The sequence below is a fragment of the Diprion similis genome, chromosome 12 (assembly GCF_021155765.1).
Source record: "Diprion similis isolate iyDipSimi1 chromosome 12, iyDipSimi1.1, whole genome shotgun sequence".
In the NCBI taxonomy this organism is placed as follows: Eukaryota; Metazoa; Arthropoda; class Insecta; order Hymenoptera; family Diprionidae; genus Diprion; species Diprion similis.
The window spans coordinates 7,356,409-7,375,213 of NC_060116.1; the positions used below are offsets into that span (position 1 = coordinate 7,356,409).

At 42.7% G+C, this 18,805-nt stretch overlaps 1 protein-coding gene across 1 annotated transcript in view; it reads right to left on the reverse strand.

Moving 5' to 3' along the window:
- Positions 1–18,468, reverse strand: part of LOC124413623 (phorbol ester/diacylglycerol-binding protein unc-13-like) — a 31,680-nt gene extending 13,212 nt beyond the window's left edge. Inside the window, exons 1-3 of the mRNA XM_046894344.1 lie at positions 18,362–18,468; positions 456–485; positions 131–233 (exon numbers count right to left, since the gene is read on the reverse strand). Of these exons, the coding sequence (XP_046750300.1) occupies positions 131–233; positions 456–485; positions 18,362–18,383 (155 nt within the window). The 5' untranslated portion in view covers positions 18,384–18,468. The remainder of the gene's footprint in view (positions 1–130; positions 234–455; positions 486–18,361) is intronic.
- Positions 18,469–18,805: the final 337 nt, after the last annotated feature.

Genomic DNA, 18,805 nt, shown 5'->3' on the forward strand with positions numbered 1-18,805 from the left:
TGTTGTCGGAAGATAATAAATTCAGAAGCGAAGAAACGGGCAACAGGCCAGTCGGTTGGCCCGCCATGCGAAATGAATATTCAGCAACCACTTCCCCGTGTGTGCGAATACCAGAGGTTGGTATACTTACAATAGAAAATCTTGTTCCCAGCACGGATTGGCTCCCTTGACGGTGACCGTTGTTGATTTAACATTCTGCAGCTTCAGCGTTACGTACGTGTTGAATTGTTGCGCTGAAATGTCATCGAGTCGAATTAACCGACGTCGAAACGTTTTGCACGATTCGATTGATAAATCACCCTGATCGGATTGGCAATTTTTTACCGATTTTTAGTTGAATGAAAATAAATGCGAACGAAAAAAAACAGTCAAAATCAATATTTGACTCGAAATTCTACAAAAAATTCACGATTATCTCGATGAAGCAGCAAATCACTCCACTGGTACGGACGTACCTTGAACTCCTACGAACCGGGCCTTCTTCACTGAAACAAAGAAAGAAAAAGGAAATGATAAACGACTTGCCAATAGTCTACATTCAAAGCAACTATACAGAAATTCGACTCATTATATGTATTTGCAATCCGAGTGGGTATGAATTAAATGTCGGGGTGGAGGGGGGCGGATTCACCCACGCTGATTCATTAGCCCGTTTGATTTGGCTTTGGATTTCACCTCCTACGGAATTGCAAGCAATGATCGTACACAAGCCAGTAAATAAAACACTTTTTGTTTTTTGTTTTGCTATATTATCCGGATCATTTCTATCTGTTCGGAGAATAACTCACGAATTTTATGTTATATGTATTAGAGGGGTCGTTATAGATATAGGTGGCATTCCACGTCAATTCGACTAGGGTCGAACCCTCACCCTCTTGGATTAAAATTAAAAGCTCCTTAAATGATTATATTTTGACAACGATTGAACGAGATTTGTGTAACTCGTGAGAGAAATTACACAAATTCTGTGGCCAAAACAAAAAATATTGCAATCATAATTTAAGTGGGCAGGCAAAACGATAATTTTTTAACTAATTAATCATTTTGATCAGTCAATTTGATTTTTTTTCTTGAATTTTCAGGTTTCGATATATCTTTTCTTATACAACAACAATCTGCAAATTTCAATTGGCATTTTTTATTCAAAATCATGTTTTTTAGTTATTTCGATCTTACAATTTTGAATTTTTATTAAAATTTGCAGCTCTTTGTTGTATTAGGAATTTCTGACATAACTGTTATCCAATTTTGAGAAAGTATTAAGAATCACGTTCATTAGCTAAACTTGCTGCATAATAACTCTTCCCATACAACGAATACCTTAAAATAAACGCTTGATTGTGAGACCCAGCAACGTCCTCAGTTTCATCGATTGTGAATTCTGATCCTGCGTTACGCACCTGGGAGTTAATCCCTCACCGAAGGTACCAGACGTCTGGGGTGGGTGATAAAGATAATATTTCTCCCCGCACCCGAACTGAACGAATTCAGCATCCTTCTCCATCGTATTCAATATCCAATCTCGGTACACGACTCGAGATTTTTCGATCGGCGAACAATTGTGGGAAGCATATTTCACCACCGTTCCGAATAACGTAGCAGGCAGGCAACGATATTGCCGGTGCTTTATACCCTGTGGAAAAGTATCGCAAATCCAGTTCAACTCGAGGCGAGAAGTGCTCACTAGATACGTCGGAATGTAAGTGGAAAAATTATTCACTTGAACCGGATTTTCGCGTTTATAAAAAGAGTGGAAAAAAGAAGGAAACCTAATCCAGCGGAAAGGAAGGCCAAACCTGTCTCTGGATAATCCTATATAAAATTTTCGAGGCAAAGTGAAACGCGACGAAATAGTGGCACAGCAAAAAGAGGTGTAATTCATCAAGCCATAACTCGCCCTGGTGTGCCGCACCGATCCCTTAACCCGATTAAATATTTACCATTGACCCTCGGTAAAGAGAAAAAATGCCAAATTTTTAAATTCCAACTTTGAAGCCGGCGTGCTCGAATTCGCAAAATCCTCTGCTGGTGAAATCGGGGATACAATTTATCACGGTGGAGTAAATGGGACCGAAAAGGAGCACTCGGATAAAAGCGGACAGTCGTTTTTCGCGCTAACGGCGGCATCCCGACGGTGCGGCGTACCTATACTATATCGGTTAGAATTCCGAATATGAGGCTACGTAGCCAGGTCTCGTCATTCATCATGATGCCAGCCGGAGAATGGCCAGGAATACTCAGTGTACTTCAGATGGGATGTTATCACGATGTCGAGAAGTTTTATCCTTTAAAATCATACTTCCGCTCGATCGTTATAACTGCACACCACTTAATATTATATGCGTGTAATCGAGCGATACTTTGATCGGCAAAAAAAAAAAACTGATTACGAAATTCGCAGGTACCTACTCTTTAGATGTGACAACTCATTTCAAAGCGTTCGAATGTGTTGTGTATAGTTTCCTAGGCTGTTTCATGCCAACGAATTCCGATTGGCGTTGAGGATGTAATGGATTATTGATGAGAGAAAAGTATCCTACATTGTCGATGGTTCGTTGGTGATGAAGAAGCTGCGTGGGCGATCAGGATCCTCGTAAGGAGTAACAACACACGATCTGCTGTATGTCTATATGTCTACCATCTACGTCGCGACTTGAGTGCGGTCAAATGTCAATTGCCACTGGATATCGACGTGTACCGATAACTAACCAGCTGACGGACGATCCCCCCCCCCCCCCCCCCCCCGCCCTTTCGCACCGACGTCAAGTTACGTCAGCAGAATATACAGCATATGTGTGGCAGTCGTCGTTCAGTAGAACGTAAATCCTACTTGGAATTGGAACAATTACGAAGACGGGCGTCAACCAGCCAGTTATACTGTATATATATATATATATATATATATATATACCTTCTGCTATACGTGGAAGACCTGCATCACGAAATTTCACGGAGCCTGGTATGCTTTGAGGGTGGCTACCTGTTGGAGTGCAGGGTGGAGGTGAGGGACCTCGAATCACTAACATTTACGAACAGTTTAACAAGTATGGCATAGTTTTGAGTCTCGCGTTTTTGCGGCTTGGTGCATGATCACCTTCTCGCGACACAGGTTATGTCAGTTAGGCTAGTTGAAATCTAGATAAAATCATCAGTATATACCGTGACTCGAATCCGTTAGCCTGAAAATTTCCTGGATGGTAAGCTGAATTTTGTGCCAGTTTTGCACTGTGCGCAATGAAACGTGCTAAACCGACAAGTTCAAGGTTGAGAATCGCGCGTTGATATCAAGCGAAAACAGTTGTAAGAAACAACTCGCGGCGATCTCGTGTGTCCATCAATGAACATGAAAGTTTACCATTGACGGTGATAAGAAGCGGCATGAAATTTATTGTCATTGGTTATCGGACGAACCTTTTACTTCCTTCGACAAAAATAGCTTCAAGTACGTGAAACTCTCTCCAGTGACGCCGACGCTTTCCATCAAAAGTTAACGCGATTCGTCACGCGGAAAACTGGATGCGAAGGCGACAAGCTGGAAGGCAGAAAGGCAAAGACGAAAGAGACAGACTCTGCGGATAACCCAGTGGTCAACTGGGATGGAACGTGTTTGACCCAATCATTGGGACGACATGTCGTCGGACGGATTTGGAATCCCGTGATAAACTGGCGAGCAAATTCGTTGATTGACCTTTCCGGTTAGGAAGAGTAGATTATCGGCCTTAACTTCTCGTTACACTCATGACCCGCAGTTTAGTACGAGATATCCAATTAACGTTTCAGCTTTCACCCACTGCACTAATATTCTATAGCCAGTGATCAGGATTGCCATGGTACGAAATGTAAGAGAAGAAAGCGGATGCCGAAGGATATTGTCAAACTATTGCTGGACGACATGATCAACGTAATGCGAATCCTGATATCCAGCACCAAATAGAATACGTGTCCCAATGTGGAATGACCGACGATGGATGGCCAACCCGACGGTTTTCTATTAGAGTCTCACCGTCACCCCCAAGTCGGCCCTTCCTTGCCCTTGAGCTTCGATCGTTTTCCTCTTAATTTGAGAATTCCTTCGTTTACGGCCACGGGAGATTGTTTCTTATCGGATTTAAGCCCCGCCTCAACGAAAGCTAGATGAGAAGTTACGATCGTCGAAGGTCACCGAGCGTCAAGTTATCGCATAACTTTACGAGCAGTAACAAAAAGTGGATTATATAAAATAACGACGGGCTATAGGTATATGCGATAGATATATTACATTCGTACACCTATTCAACGTGGGAGAAAAAAATGAGGGAAACGAAAAATTTCGCCTGTAGTCACCGCCGTAAAACTGTTATATATACCTAGTTATACGCGATCGTGATTTTCTCGTTTTTATCAGTTCCAAAAAAGTTGTAATCCCTGACGCGGCGGCGGCGCAGTATGATGCGCTGACCTGTATCCCAAAATGTCAACCGGAAGTAGGTCGTTATATCGGGGATCAGCGTGCGGCTTATTAATATTACAGCAAGGCTCACGCTGCCACTCCTTGTCGAGTCAATCTTCTGGAAACCGGGTTCAAAATCGAGCTGAATCGACCCCAACGTCATATTTTGCCGGTGAATATATGACGCGACCCCTCAAATCACGCCGCGGCAATAACACGTGAAATGATTTCCCGTAAAAAGAAGCTTTCATCAATCATCGTTGCATCATAAAATTGCGAAATGCAGGAGTCATGAAGTAATTCGCAGTCATTGTCATGTCGAACTGATAATTCACTGGCATGATTGATTAGATTATACAAATACGTGGAATTACCGATAGCCAATAAACTATTTAGAACGATTTTTACAAGCCCCGGATGTCAGTACGCATCATTCATTTACTGCAGATTCTCCAAAAACTTGAAATTAAATCGCTATAAGAGTAAAGTAATCAGGTCGTGTTTCTTCAATAAATTTGTCAAAGTCAACTCCAATGCAAGCCTTGTTGAGTTGACCGTGACTAGTCCAAAAATTCGAACATCAAGTAGAGGTATTTATTTTTCAGCAACGCGTTAACGCCGAAGTATAACGCGGCAATTAATTACGTTGTCGTTTTGATCGTCATCGTACGTCAGCCCGTGTGTCAAAAGTATAAAAAGTCTCTCAAGCAACGGAAACAGCTGCAAGAAACGAGCTTGAAGAAATGAAAGAGAACAAAAAGAAAGCAAAAAAAGAAAATGAACACAATTCCAGCAGGATTTTAAAAGAAGTCTTACGCTTCATTGTTCGCGGCGTAATTGCGCTTGCAGGTAACTATATTGACGGGAGAGTGCAGCAGACGTGCAATGAAAAATGTGTACATACACGTCGAAAAATCTCGGCAGTTAGAAGCCTCCAATTTCTATATGAAAACGGATCGTTACTCCCGTCCACCGTATAAATTGAATTTCCTATTGTAAACCGTCTGGATAATTTGTAGACGTAACTGAAACTATGATCAACCCATTTGGGATGGACACGGAGTATCGCAATCGTAATCTGATACTTTCGTATTCTCTCACGTTTCACGGTAGTATCAAAATTCAATGGGCTATTTGGTACGCCAATTCGGTATTTAAAGGCACATGCCGGTACAATAACGTATCGCAATATATATATATTCTTATGAAAATTCTCGGCCTCACACAAACGAAGAAATTTGTCCTAGAATAAAATGTGATAAGGGGATTTAAAAAATCAATACATAACCTTATTTCCTGGGGGAGGGGAGGGGTTTAAAAATAGCTAAATTCGTTATTACGTAATTACTAAATGGCCCCTAAAACATTGCAAGATTTCGCCATTTCCATCAACACGCTATTAACAAATTCTAACCAAAGTGATTTCAGCATGTAAATACTTTTCGTATTTGTTCGTATTAAAAATTCATAAAATCCGCACAGATTGTGCTTGTTGAATGTAACTAAAAAAATTGGCGCTAACGTTCGCGAAATAATTTTTCAGCGATTCTTTCGACGTGAAATTTATAGATTCGATAGAGAGACTTTCACGTTTGGTACCTTCACCGACATTCTGTCTGCGAGCACATCGTGTATCGTTCAGTCAACGTGTGTACGGATCGGGCGTTGGTATGAGGTACGGTACACATCGTGGCGCAGGTGGAAGTTGAAGGCATAAAGAGGCGTAGGATATAGGCTAGTCTAGGGACCGATATTGCCTTCCGTCTCGCCGTCGTCGTCGACAATGGACCGTCCGGGTCTCTCGGTCTGTCTATAGAAGTGAAGAAGCCTCCGTGACGTGCTCGACTCAAATCTTGCCCACCGTCGCTCGCATATATATATATATATATATATATACCTATACGCATAACTTTTCTCGCGTCCGCTCTTCAACCCCTGGCGAACCACCCTTAGAGAATCCTTTCGCCGTTTATAAAGTTTCCACGAAGGAACTTGACTGGCTAACCTGAGGGCGTAGTTCTTTTACACGATCCCTCCGCTCATTTGCGAGGGTGTCTGATGCAGACGGCGTACAAAACTCCTCGCGATCACGCGAGTCACACGCTTTTGTAATCACGCGGACCTTGTCCGAACGGCAATGAAACACGACCGCCGTTTCCCACTTCTTTCGAGGTTAATTTGTAGCCCTGCCACCTTCGTTCTTTCGCGATCATTGTGCATCAATCTCGTGCTAAAAACCTTAACCTGAACAAAGCGGTTTTTCTGCGAATTCAAGGGGGGGGAAATCGTGTAATTAGGTAAGAAAATAGTGAGACGGAAGCCTGATGCAGAGCCTTGAAAAGTGTCACTTAGGTTAATCTAGTCACTCTTGTGAATTACTAAAACAAAAAATTGCTGAATTTTAACTGTCAAGACCTCGTCACGATGTGTTATAATTTTTTCACCGAATAATTCACATTGTCCTTCCGATTCTGATAAATAATAACTCATTTTATTCGCGAATACGGATTCTTCACATATCGTCTGCACAAGTTTATCATCGATAATAATGACAATGACTGTAAGCTTTTAATATCAACTAAAGATCTCGAAAAAAATCTACTCTGGACAATTTGTAGGAAATTTGCATTTTCGAATAAAATCGATCTGTCTTTCATCAGAATACGTACGAACTATACAGATCTTTCGATTTAAAAAAATAGTATCACGATTTCTCTGACTGTGTAATTGCACAACAATACGTAAATATAATAAGAAAATATTTGTTTATAGTCAAAATTCGGCTGAAGTTCCAACATGTTTATTTTCTTACTGCTGAATGATCACGTAAAATCTTTGTTTTGTAATGTTTCTGTTTCAAAGGATTTCCAACATGACTGTACGTCTGCTACATTCGCGTTGCGGAACGAATTCCGTCCCGCGGATAATATAAGACACAAGCACTCGTTGTTCGTTCTCCCTTGAAGTCGTACCTACCCGTCCTTAAAGGGCTGTCGAAGAGGGCCCTCAAGGGGTGAAGAAATGCTTCGTGGAACATCCCTCGCGACGACAGAACCTTGGAGTCAAAGAAGAACCGTCGTCGTCGTCTGAAATTATGCGTCAAGAAAGTCCCCGCGTCGAAGCAGGAACGAGGAAAGTAACAGATTCGAAAACCTTACCGTAAGTATCACATGTCGCAGATTTCATGATGGTTTATGGAGGGAGAGTCCGCCGGTATTAAAAGCAATATTTACGCGTCACGATGGCCAGATTGCGATAGCTTATCTGCTTTTATCAGCCGCGATTCTCGCATCGCGCGTTTCGTTCTTCGAAAGGGACGAGGTTCGCTTTATCCGTGCACCTGCGCAAAGTGCGTAAACGCGTTTCGTATATACGTATGCGTGGATACGCCTGACACGTGACCAAGCTGCCTTTCCTTCCGCTGATCCATTATAAGTGGTGAATTTTTTAAACTTCACGCAAACCGCATTGGCAGACCGCGTTTCCGCCGTTTTCTGATTTCTTAATCCAACTGGTGAACGCACTTTTGCCAAGTCTTACCGGATATATTCAAAGGGTAGAGCGACTAACGAGGGTCGCCGTTCTGACGTAAAAGTTAACTTTGACCTTCCCGAACTCGGCGTTGTTCAATTGCAACTTGACCGACGATCCCTTACTTTTATTTCGACCCTTCTCTTTCAACCGACGATAAAAAGTAATATCCAATTTTTTCACCGGAAATATCTCTGCATATATGTACACTGTACAGACGTATATTTATTACATCGCGGGTGAAAAACTTTTTTGCAACTTTAGGAAATAAATTCAAGGCCCAACATCGCTTGTATAATGAAAGTGCTCCTAAAAACCATCGAGGAAATGTGTAAAGCAGCATTCGTGACTAAGTTAGGCTAAGCGTGGAAATGAATTTTCGAAAAGTATACAATACAATTATCCGAATCTGCAGACTCGACGAAAGTGAAAAAAAAAAATCTCTTCAAACTACGTTATATATTAGCAAGTAAATCGAAACGCTAGAAAAATATTAACTTAACCGTCGTTGAAACGCTTGTACTTTTATTTCGGGTAAACAATCATTTTTTACACTCGTTACAGTTGACAAATTTCGCTATTAAACCACAAAAATTTTGCCGGTAAAATAGCGCTGCTTACAAAGAAAAAGAAAAAAAACCACCGCCTACACGGTTCACTCTTAATTAAAGTTACGCAAACATTATTCAAGCTCACCGTTTTCATATCTTGTCGCGGTAAAAGTTTAACCCCGCAGTAGAATCCGCCCTCAACCTAGCCCAGTGTAAACATTAAATACTGTTGATAAAACAAATTTGACACTTCTGGAAGGGCACGAAGCGCGATGATCAAGTACGTGTAACACGTCTAAGTAGAGTGAAAATAGTCCAAACTAAAGTTGTAAACAAGTCAATATATATTTAAGTAGAGCTGCTGCCTGTTGGTATTATAGAGGAAACTAGACAGATAATAAATCGCCGTGTTCGCTACTGTTCAACATTTTCTCGTATCTCTTCTTTGCTCCGATTTCTTATCGTCCCATAATATTTGAACCAGTGCAGCAGGCATCCGATAGGCCATTTCCAGTGCTTGCAGAATTCCGCGTTGCCTGTGTACGCACACTGTGTTACGTAGGTAGGTATTACAACGACGTATGATCCTGCGAGTGACATTTATCACCGCGTCCTGAGAGATATTCTGCAGGCTGCACACGCAGCAAGCGGTCGAACTGCACGCTCTGGGAGGTATAAATTCTACACCCTCGGTTCACACTCCACTTCCGTATGATTATCGACCAGCGCGACGAGCTGCAGTGTGATTGAGATTTCTTGTTCAACTTTATCATGCTTCCGTATCATGTATAGATGGAACCGAAAAGAAACCGCAGCCCTTTGGCCCATCGCATAATTGGTAATTCACTATTTTACAAGTTTTACGTTTCGAAACCCCACGAATTGATATTCCAGCCACGCTCTTATCGTTCTCAATGCAGTCCTTGATGCTGGGTATGAATTTTCTCTTTTTCTCCGGTCGGAAAGTTTCATTAATTACCGATAATTATGATCGTTTGTTTGTGCTCGGTCCACGAAACGAGGATGAATCGTAATCTCTTCAACGATTAACACCATCGCTCGAAGCCTTCGAAATTCGATTTCTCGACATCCGACTGACTTATTTCGGTTTTCCAGGGGTTTTGGGGGTTCAGGTCACGTCCTAACAAGTGCAACGGCAAATAACTTGTGATTTTCACTTATGCTAAGAAGTGACAAACTTTTCGGCAAGTCAATTTTACCCGGTGCACCCCGCCGAAGCGAGTATAAGACGCAAGGGTGCACGGATAGAATTCAAGATTCGTTGATACAAGGGAGAGAACGAGAGGGAGCAAGACTCCTCGAGGTATATACTACGCAGAAAATCGATAAGATTACTTTTTTATCAGATTTTCTTCCTCGTACCCTCCGTCCTTCATCCTCCCCTCAACCCGTACAATTTCTGGGAATCGTAGATGCCGCAGTAATCTGGTAGTTAAATTCGCATCGCCGCGAGAGTCAATTCACTGACTATCCGTGAGTAGCTGGTAACACATTTCTCGACGTGATTATTTTCTCCTTTCGAAACACCGCTCGAGCTGACTCGCCTGAACATCCCTGGCGCACGCTCATCCTTATCATAGGTGTCATGCATATGAAGCAACGCGAAGTAATGCTTTAGAGGGGGATCGTTGACAGCTGAGCGAAACATTTACTCACCGGTAGACATAATACCGGTGCCTCCGCACTGCTTATACAACACACACGTATTGTTTGGCTCACACTTGCTGTTTTAGAATTGTTACCAGCCGCACAGCCACCCTCTCTCTCTCTCTCTCTCTCTCTCTCTCTCTCTCTCTCTCTCTCTCTTTCTTTCTTTTTCACAAAGACACTCCGCCTTTGCAAAGGAAGCCATCCGTTCCATCTTCCTTCGCTCTACCTGCCACGTTGTCGGATTTTTGCATCGTTTCAAACGCAACCCCGATGTTTCGTAGGTGCACGTCACCGAGTGCTCTGCAAATTGCACGCTAATGAGAAAATCACTTTGAATTGCAGCCACGATTCGTCAACGGCTCCGAGTCCTTGAATTTTAAGGTTGTATAAGCGCGTTACTACAGGGGGAAAAAATTATAGAAACAACTAGAAAATTTTGAAAATCGCCTTCTAAAGGCCTGCAGTTTGCCGAGGATCAGAAAAGTGCGACCCAGTCTCCGAATGTTCGAAGCCATACTGCGATCGGTAAAGGATTTACATAATTTCATCTCTCGTGGCTCGGCTGTACTTCGATTTCCGAAAGTTTCTCGTCATCCCGAAATATGGTCTGAAATGTAGCGTCGAAATTCGAAAGTACCGAATTGGAAAGGGTCAACCGACGGGCGGAGAGATCAACGGTCAGTTCTCGGCTGGTCCAAGATCGTTTGCATGAATAGATGAATTGTCATTTAAATTTTTCAAAACGTTTGAACGGACTTTGGAGCCGCTTGATGAAAAAGAAAAAAAATTTCCCGATGGGTTGTTTCTGCATGTGGACAGTGTCACGGGGTTTTCGCTCAGCATTAACCCTCCGAGAAGAGAATAAAGAGCAACGACAATTGGGAAGGACATCGGCTCATCGCTCTGCGGAAGTAACCTTGGAAGATAAAATTTTATTAAACGACCTCGAAGAATTTCGAAATTAAAGTCGAAGGGTCCTCGATTCACCCGAGGACCGTTTCATGTACGTACATATGCATGCGGCAATTTACGCTCGCATAGGTATACGTATTCGGAGCACGCGATTCCGTAGCCTCCGATGGACGAGATTTGAATACTGATGAAAACTTGAGCTCCTATTTATTCTTGATTCAGTCTGAGCCAGGGCGCCATTTTCTGCAGCCGATAAACGTGGCTCCAAAGAATAACCGCAGTTCGAATAGCGAAATTCCACCTCGGCCAAAGTAGTTTTAAGATAATTTTTATCGGCGTCATTTTGATAACCTTTCCCTCTTGCACTTGGCCGCACTGCAGCAGCTGCAGTTTGTGCGCTAGCCGCAAATCGCGGAGCCGAACGAATCCCCTGGGCGACCCGTATCTCCTTCCCTAAATCCTCCGGGTACCGGCGAATGCTTCCGGTTCCGTTTCAATACTTCAACAGGCTCACCGCTGCTGAGTTTCGCGGGCTAAGGCCAAGTTTCGGCGACATCCGGTCCGAAACATGGCTCCATCACTGCACCTGGCTTGCAGAGTGAGAAACTTGCGAGCCGGACGACATTTTTCGCTCAAAGAATCTTCGGAACTCTCCGCTTCCTATTACCGTAGAATATACAACTTTTCAGTCTCGCCGCAAAAACCTGATTACCATTTCCAGAACCGCGTTTCCGCTCCGCGTGTCACCAGTTTTCGTAAGTAAGTAAGTAAGTCGCGAATTCAAGGCTTGAGAAGTCCGCAGTAACGAGCTTTGGAAAACCGAAAGTTGGATGATTCTTTCCTCCCTTTTATTCGCGAAACCGTAATTACACCGCAATGTAAAGAGGGGGGGAAAAAAAAAAGAAGAGAAAGATTATTTTCAATTTCTTCTTCAACAGCTAGACAGGCAGGTTGCCGTCGACTAAAACCTTATGTACGCGAGGTGATGCATAAGTAATAATCACGTCGTTCCTAGGCACATATACCCTAGAGAGTTTGTGGGTTCAATAACTCGATTAATGTGTTGTCGATAGTTCAATATGCATGAGGTTGTTTCACCAGGTAGAGAGTTGCCTTTGCGCTTAATTAACTGCACAGGCAAGCTGCAATCTGCGGCCGACCGTTGCGGGATGCAGGCTGCGGGTCAAAAGTATTCCCCGCGGTCGGAGTATTTTTTATTCCTCTTGTTTTTTTTGCTCTTGCTCTGCCTTGTTCCTTCTCTTTTTTTTTTCTATTACCAACTTCCGACCACAGTATAGAGAGAAAGGTATTACGGGTATCCGCGTCATGTAACGTCCAACTCGGTTACGTCACGTCGGTGCTATTCCTTATCCACAAATTGTAATATATTTCCTCACAAGTATATATAACGTACAAACGCGGCACCACATACTTCTCACTTCACCTTTTCCCCTAATGTTTCGACCTCTGTCACTTCATCCTACCCCCGGCATAAAAATTTTCTCACGTAGGATATTTTATTGCTCGTTCTTGACACGGTTATACATTACCAAAAACAAATTTCACCCACTGTAGATCCAACGTTTCCTTTTTTTTTTTTTTTGTTTTTTGTTTCGCGATGAATTTTTTATATAATACACTTTAGAATATTTTACGTAACTGGAAAACTTTGTGTGTTCAGTACATCCTTGTTCGAAACGATTTGTAGAAAAAAAAAAAAAAAACCCAGCCCCTCTAATAATTAAATAAACAAGTGGATGAAAATAAAGGGAGAGAATTTCCATTCTGCAAGTACAACTTGCGATATTTTTGTACGATTGAGAAAATAATTTTATCGAATGTACGTAGATGTACACATACGTTTTGTAAGTTTTCATTGATCCGTTGAAGCGACTGTGCAGAGTTTGAAATTACGCCAGCTTCGAGGTGAAAGGTCCACGTGAACAGGAGTGAAGACGAGGGGAAAGCGGGTAACGCTGGTTAAATCAGGGAGGGTATGTGCATGCCTTTCACAAACATCCCCTGCACGAAGCGATACGTTAATGCAAAACTCGCATCATTACGGGAAGACACGCGATGCGTGCGTTGGATTTTTTAGAGCGTGAACATGCAAGGTGTGTTATTATACAACCTGCAGGTACGACATTTGCATTGTGCGAAGAAGGGCGGATGTGAGGGAGGGGGGGAGGGGTTTATTTCGTGCTCTGGGACTGAGGTCTCTTCAGAGCATCCTGCATAAATCAATTTACAAATATGTGAACAGGCATAAGTATGTAAACTTAAAAATCTCGTTATGCTAAGCTAACCTAAACTAAAACTAGAAAAGTTGAAAGATAGATGGACGATGAAAAGTCGGACTTTTGCGGGCAAAAAAGAAGCTGCGAGGGGAGGCGAAGCGAGCCGTGAGAAAAAAAAAGCAGCATTCAGAAACGCAGGATTTTAAGCCATAATCAATTGCAGTATGAGGTATCGGTTAAATACGACGAAGACTTGTTGGCCGTATATTGATTTCTGTAATTCTCCGTCGCTCGAGAAACCCTTTACCGAAACTAAATTGAGCGCACGCTTTAGCCCCAAGAGCCCCCAAATCCCTCAGCCTGTCTGTTCGGCTGCTTCGAAGCCCCGAGACCCCGAGGACGTGGAATTCTTACGATCTGCAGGCACCGATCATGGCCATGGCCGAAATCTCCCTCGCGGCTTTAGTTGCAGCAAACTCTGTCTGCATGATTCCGCGTACGTGAAGGAAAATTGGAAAATTTATGCAAAAAAAATTTCGACAAGTAAATTAGCGTGTCTAATTTCACAAAATGGGAAAAACTGGGTGAAAAACACTACGATTAAGCGGTTCTCGCGATGTGTATTACAAGCGAACTTCTCCCACGAAGAGTTGTTTCTTCCCTCCACTCACAACGCAGTAGCAGGCTTCGGCATCACCCGATAAAAAATCCTTCGAGCTCAAAGATTCGCTGAATTTTACAGAGACTAACGGCCGATCAAAGCAATTCCGAAGTTAATTCCGGTTCAATCGGTCCACGCGAGCCGATTATGCTAGACCACTGATTCCACGTTCCCTGCATGACACGGGCGGGCGAACAAACGGCCAGAATCCTCCGTGAACGAAGGACAACGCAGGTGAATAAAAAGGCAACCTTTGTAGAAGTTCGCTACACGATGAAGTATTTTGCAACCCTTGCGTGCCGAGTGGCCAGGGTCGACCCGTCACTGCCACGCGTTACAACAACTAGTAGGTTAGGTACCTGCTGTAGGCGACACACTCAGTGACACACACACACATACACGCACACACGTCATCGTCTACGAATTATCACGGTAACCTAGTGAGAATAGTGAGAATATATGGGCTGCAAGACCGCCAACGTCGAGTCGCAAAAGCAGCTGTTTAATGTTTATTTAATTTAGCTCCTCGTCTGTTCCCGTTTTGTCGAAGCCGATTCTTACACGGGATAAAACTGATAGAGGTACAAGGTGTGTGGAAATAAAACGGATCTCTACTACTATCGCCACTTCCGTGCAGGGGTCGTTACAATCCTCAATGAACATGAGCCGGATGCTGTTAGAAATAAAGCCCAGGCGTGTCTCGCGTACCAGGTGAGACTGAACGAGGATAGGTTCCGGGTGCAACATCTCCGCGACCCCCGCGAAGCTGTTTTAAGTTCACCGAGATTGATATTGCCGCCATTCTCAAACGCTGTATAACTTGCCAGATATAACGGCCTCTTTAAATGCCTGATATATCAGCGATCGTTCGTCGTGTGTAGGTAATGATCTCGTCTCGAGTGTGCAACACGTTTACATATACGTATCTCGAGTGCCGATCGAACGATCTCGTTCGTTATTTCCACTGCCGAGAAGATTGTTGAAAATTACGAACATGCCGGCTCATTTGAATAACGCGCGACTGTATAATCTAGTTCTTTAGTGGAAGCAGATTCGCGTGTTGTTTCTTTTTATACGTACGTACGTACGAAATTTGAGTTATAACTTCGCTGCTAAATATTCAATAATACCCCCCGTGTTAACCCGCACTTATACTCTATATATATATATACGTTAGGTATATATCTAACCTTGGAGATCCTAATCTTTTTGTGACGCTCATCAGAGGTAACGTGAAATAAAATCAATTCCCACCGCGATTTTAGATACTGGATGCGATAGGGAATTTTCGAGTGCTCTGCAATGCTTGTGTATAATATTTATACAGTATCCTGATGACTGTACTGTTTATAACAAGTGACACCTTTGCAGGGGAAAGTTATCCGTCCAATTTTGTAAAGAGAATAGCTTTACGTTTCAACGCTGTGAAGACTTCTCTAATTTCAATAAATACCTACACGTTACGTGTTTAATTACAAGTACTATCGCATAACGGGCGTCAGGTTGGAATTATCTACCTGGCTCCGAAGCGTTATGGGCATTGTCATTAATTCCACCAGGGAAATGAACGTGATTGGTCTGCGGGATCGGGGTGAACGTACGTGTCTCTCGTTGTGTAGATACACAATGCTTAGGCTCGCGGACATCTCTGGTTACTCTCGCGAATTATTTCGCGTGGATTACCGAACCCCCAACGTCGCGAGAATCACATTTTTACCAAAAAGAAAATAATAGAAGTCCTCTTAACCTAAGATTGAAGCATTTGCAATATGTAGCTGCTGGCGATCGCGTCATTCGAGCAAAAAGTATAATATTCGCAAAAAGCAAAGTTTCAAACTCCTGCGATATTGGATATGGGATAAAGAATAATTTGTTTCTTTTTTTTTTTTTTTTCTCTCAATCAATCATCCTGAATTTATTGCCGCAAAAAAAATTATCTCATAAAAATAGTTTCAAACTTGCGCGGAAATATTTGCGATTTGAAAAATTGTTCAAATTTTTCTGTTAATCTATAATATTTTGCCGTTTTATTACTGAAATAGTAAATCGTCGATTGTGTTGACTGACTAATTTTATTCTCAATAGAATCTTCCAGTTCGGAAATACATTCGAGGCACACCGCAGGCGACAGAAATGCTATTTTGCGGTGAATTAAACGAACCGCCGTGTGTCGCGTAAATTAACACACCGTTTCATATAACGACGCGCAATCTCTTTTCTCGAAGGTTCACCGCTGCAGTGCGATAATTACGTTGGTTTCCGGTGTGATAACTGGCTGACCGTATTTCCGACCGGATGTTTTTTCTCCGCCATCCACGTACGAGTTTGCCCTTGGCCGTAATCCGGATCGTCAACGATATCTTGTGACGAAACCTTGTTTGTACATCGCCCGACGGTTCATTGAAATTGCTGCAGGCAGCACGAATGCCTGTATAAAATAGGGGCGGCAACTCGACGTCTCTTCAACTTCCGCAAGGTCGGTGACCGGAAGAAGTCACCCTAACCCCAGACACACAGACTAATCGTAAAACGAAGTGAAAATCAAGGGTGAACCGGGCGTCTTAAGCGCGATCGGACACGGGAAAGAAAACGAATTCGCACGATCGTCGAGCGGCTCCATCGATCAAAGATTCGGTCGATATTATGTGGCAGCTAAAATATATTTTTATCTGTTTATTTAAAGCCAGATAATTCAATGTTTAATATTTGTACATAGTTCCGGTGTGGAAAGAACTTTTTACAGATATTGATAGTTTAATAATACATATAAAAGTTCTGGTATTTCATTATACTAATAAGTAAATTTCTCAGTTTCTTTTTTATAATATTTTTTCTCAAGTTCAATGCTTTCAGGTCAGGTTTTTTCAAGTTTATTGAAGTAAGCCATTGCTGTTATAAAACTGCTTCTGCGATAAATTCCTTACCACCTAAACCCAAAAATTGAATGAATGATTATTTTCAACTAATCACAAAAGTATTAAAACTTTACATTTCATATTTAGTATTTGATCAGGAATACTGTGATACACATGTTTGAATCCTTCCATCAGCATCAATCGAATCCTCCTCGTCCCAACTATAATTGTAAGAATCGATGCATCGAACGGATTCACCCTCTGCACCCTGTCGCCCTGCGTTCGACCGTAATCGAAAGCAGAGGTCGGGAGGGTCGCCTTAAATCCTCCGAATTGCAATTCGCGGTTAACTTTACGCAAGCATCCCTGTGCAGGTCTATAGTACGAGCACAGCACCGCGGGTTTGAGCATAAAAGCCGATAGCGCGGCGGCAACGGGGTTGCGGGGCGAATGCGGGGGTGGAATGACCCCGCTGGTCGGGGTCAACCGTTGCACTATTCTCGCAGAGGTTACACATCGCCGTGTGCAACCGGGCTCGACGCTCTGTGCGCGCGTCTTCCACCCCCCGCAGCTATTTATAAACAGGTATACGTACTTTTTCTCAATTAGCCGGCCGTAACGAGGTCGGTACTTTTCGCCCTTTCCCTGCCCCGAGACTGCCATGCTTTGCCTGTACCAAACTGCGTTTACTTGACCGCGTCGTAAAAAATCTCCTACCCAGACTCAGCGCGCGAAAAAGGGTAGGAAAACCTCCTCGTCGGAATTTATACCGAGTTATACGAAGAGGAAAAAAGTGCGGTTACTTCGTTACGCAACGTCGATCATCGCTGGACGACGCCGGTTTCGTACAGACCTGAAGCTACCCCGCGTCTCGGGGGTTGAATCATGTCGGTTGACTGTCAAGGCGCATGAAAAATCGGATTAACTATAAAATAAATCGCTCGTCCGTAATACAATGCGTGCAGTACTGTGCGTGTATCGAAGAAAATGAATCGCTTATCTCGAATTTCAAGCTTTTTTTCACTATCGGAGCAATAACACGATTCCATACGATAAAGCGAGCAGAAATTCAAGACATCCATTCCGTCCAGCAGGGAGGAACAATTGAGGAAGATTATTATCGCATGTGCGGCCTGTTACGCAATATCGTTATTAATACAGGCACACGCAGACTCTCCGCAATATAGTTTCACGTACAATGTATATGTTGTATACTCTTGCAAATTGTAATTTACTTAATTGCGAAGAGGCTCTCCTTCGCTCTCTCTCACTCGCTTGCCTTTCTCTCCTAGCTATTCACCAAATACGAAAATTCGATGCCACGACGCGAGGTAGGTATATGAAAAATACAGTTACATTACAGCTCCCAAAGGGCGTATATTGCAAGCGATTAGCGACGCGCCGGCGATGCGTTAACCCTTTCGTATCCATAATATAACAAGTGGATCGAGCGAGAGCCGCGAAAACCGCGCGGCTAATAACAGCCGTAAACAACAAATATGTGATTAGCTTACCTGTAACACTTAGTAGAGACATGTTGATGCGACGATATCGAAGCAAGTTAAGGACACTCAAAACGTGGCACTGTACAGCAGCACACTAATGACTGGTAAGTTGTTTTTACGGTCGGTTTTTTATTTATTTATTTTTTTTGTTTTTGTTTTTGGCTAAATTTCAAATCTAATATTATACGTATATATATATGTAGTTATATATTTATATATGTATATACTGCGAGGTCGCGAAGGGTGTTGCTGATTCAAAATATTTTTAATACTGCACTCTTTGCGTTTATTGTTGCGAGGCTGAATCAATATTACTATACGTTAATCTATTATGTACGGATATAATTATATACGCGGGTCGGTTTAGTCGTGATTTTTATTATACTCGTCACGTTTGTTTCGTTTTTTTTTTTTGTTTTTTTTTTCTTTATTTCTCTTCTTTCCTTCTCGTAT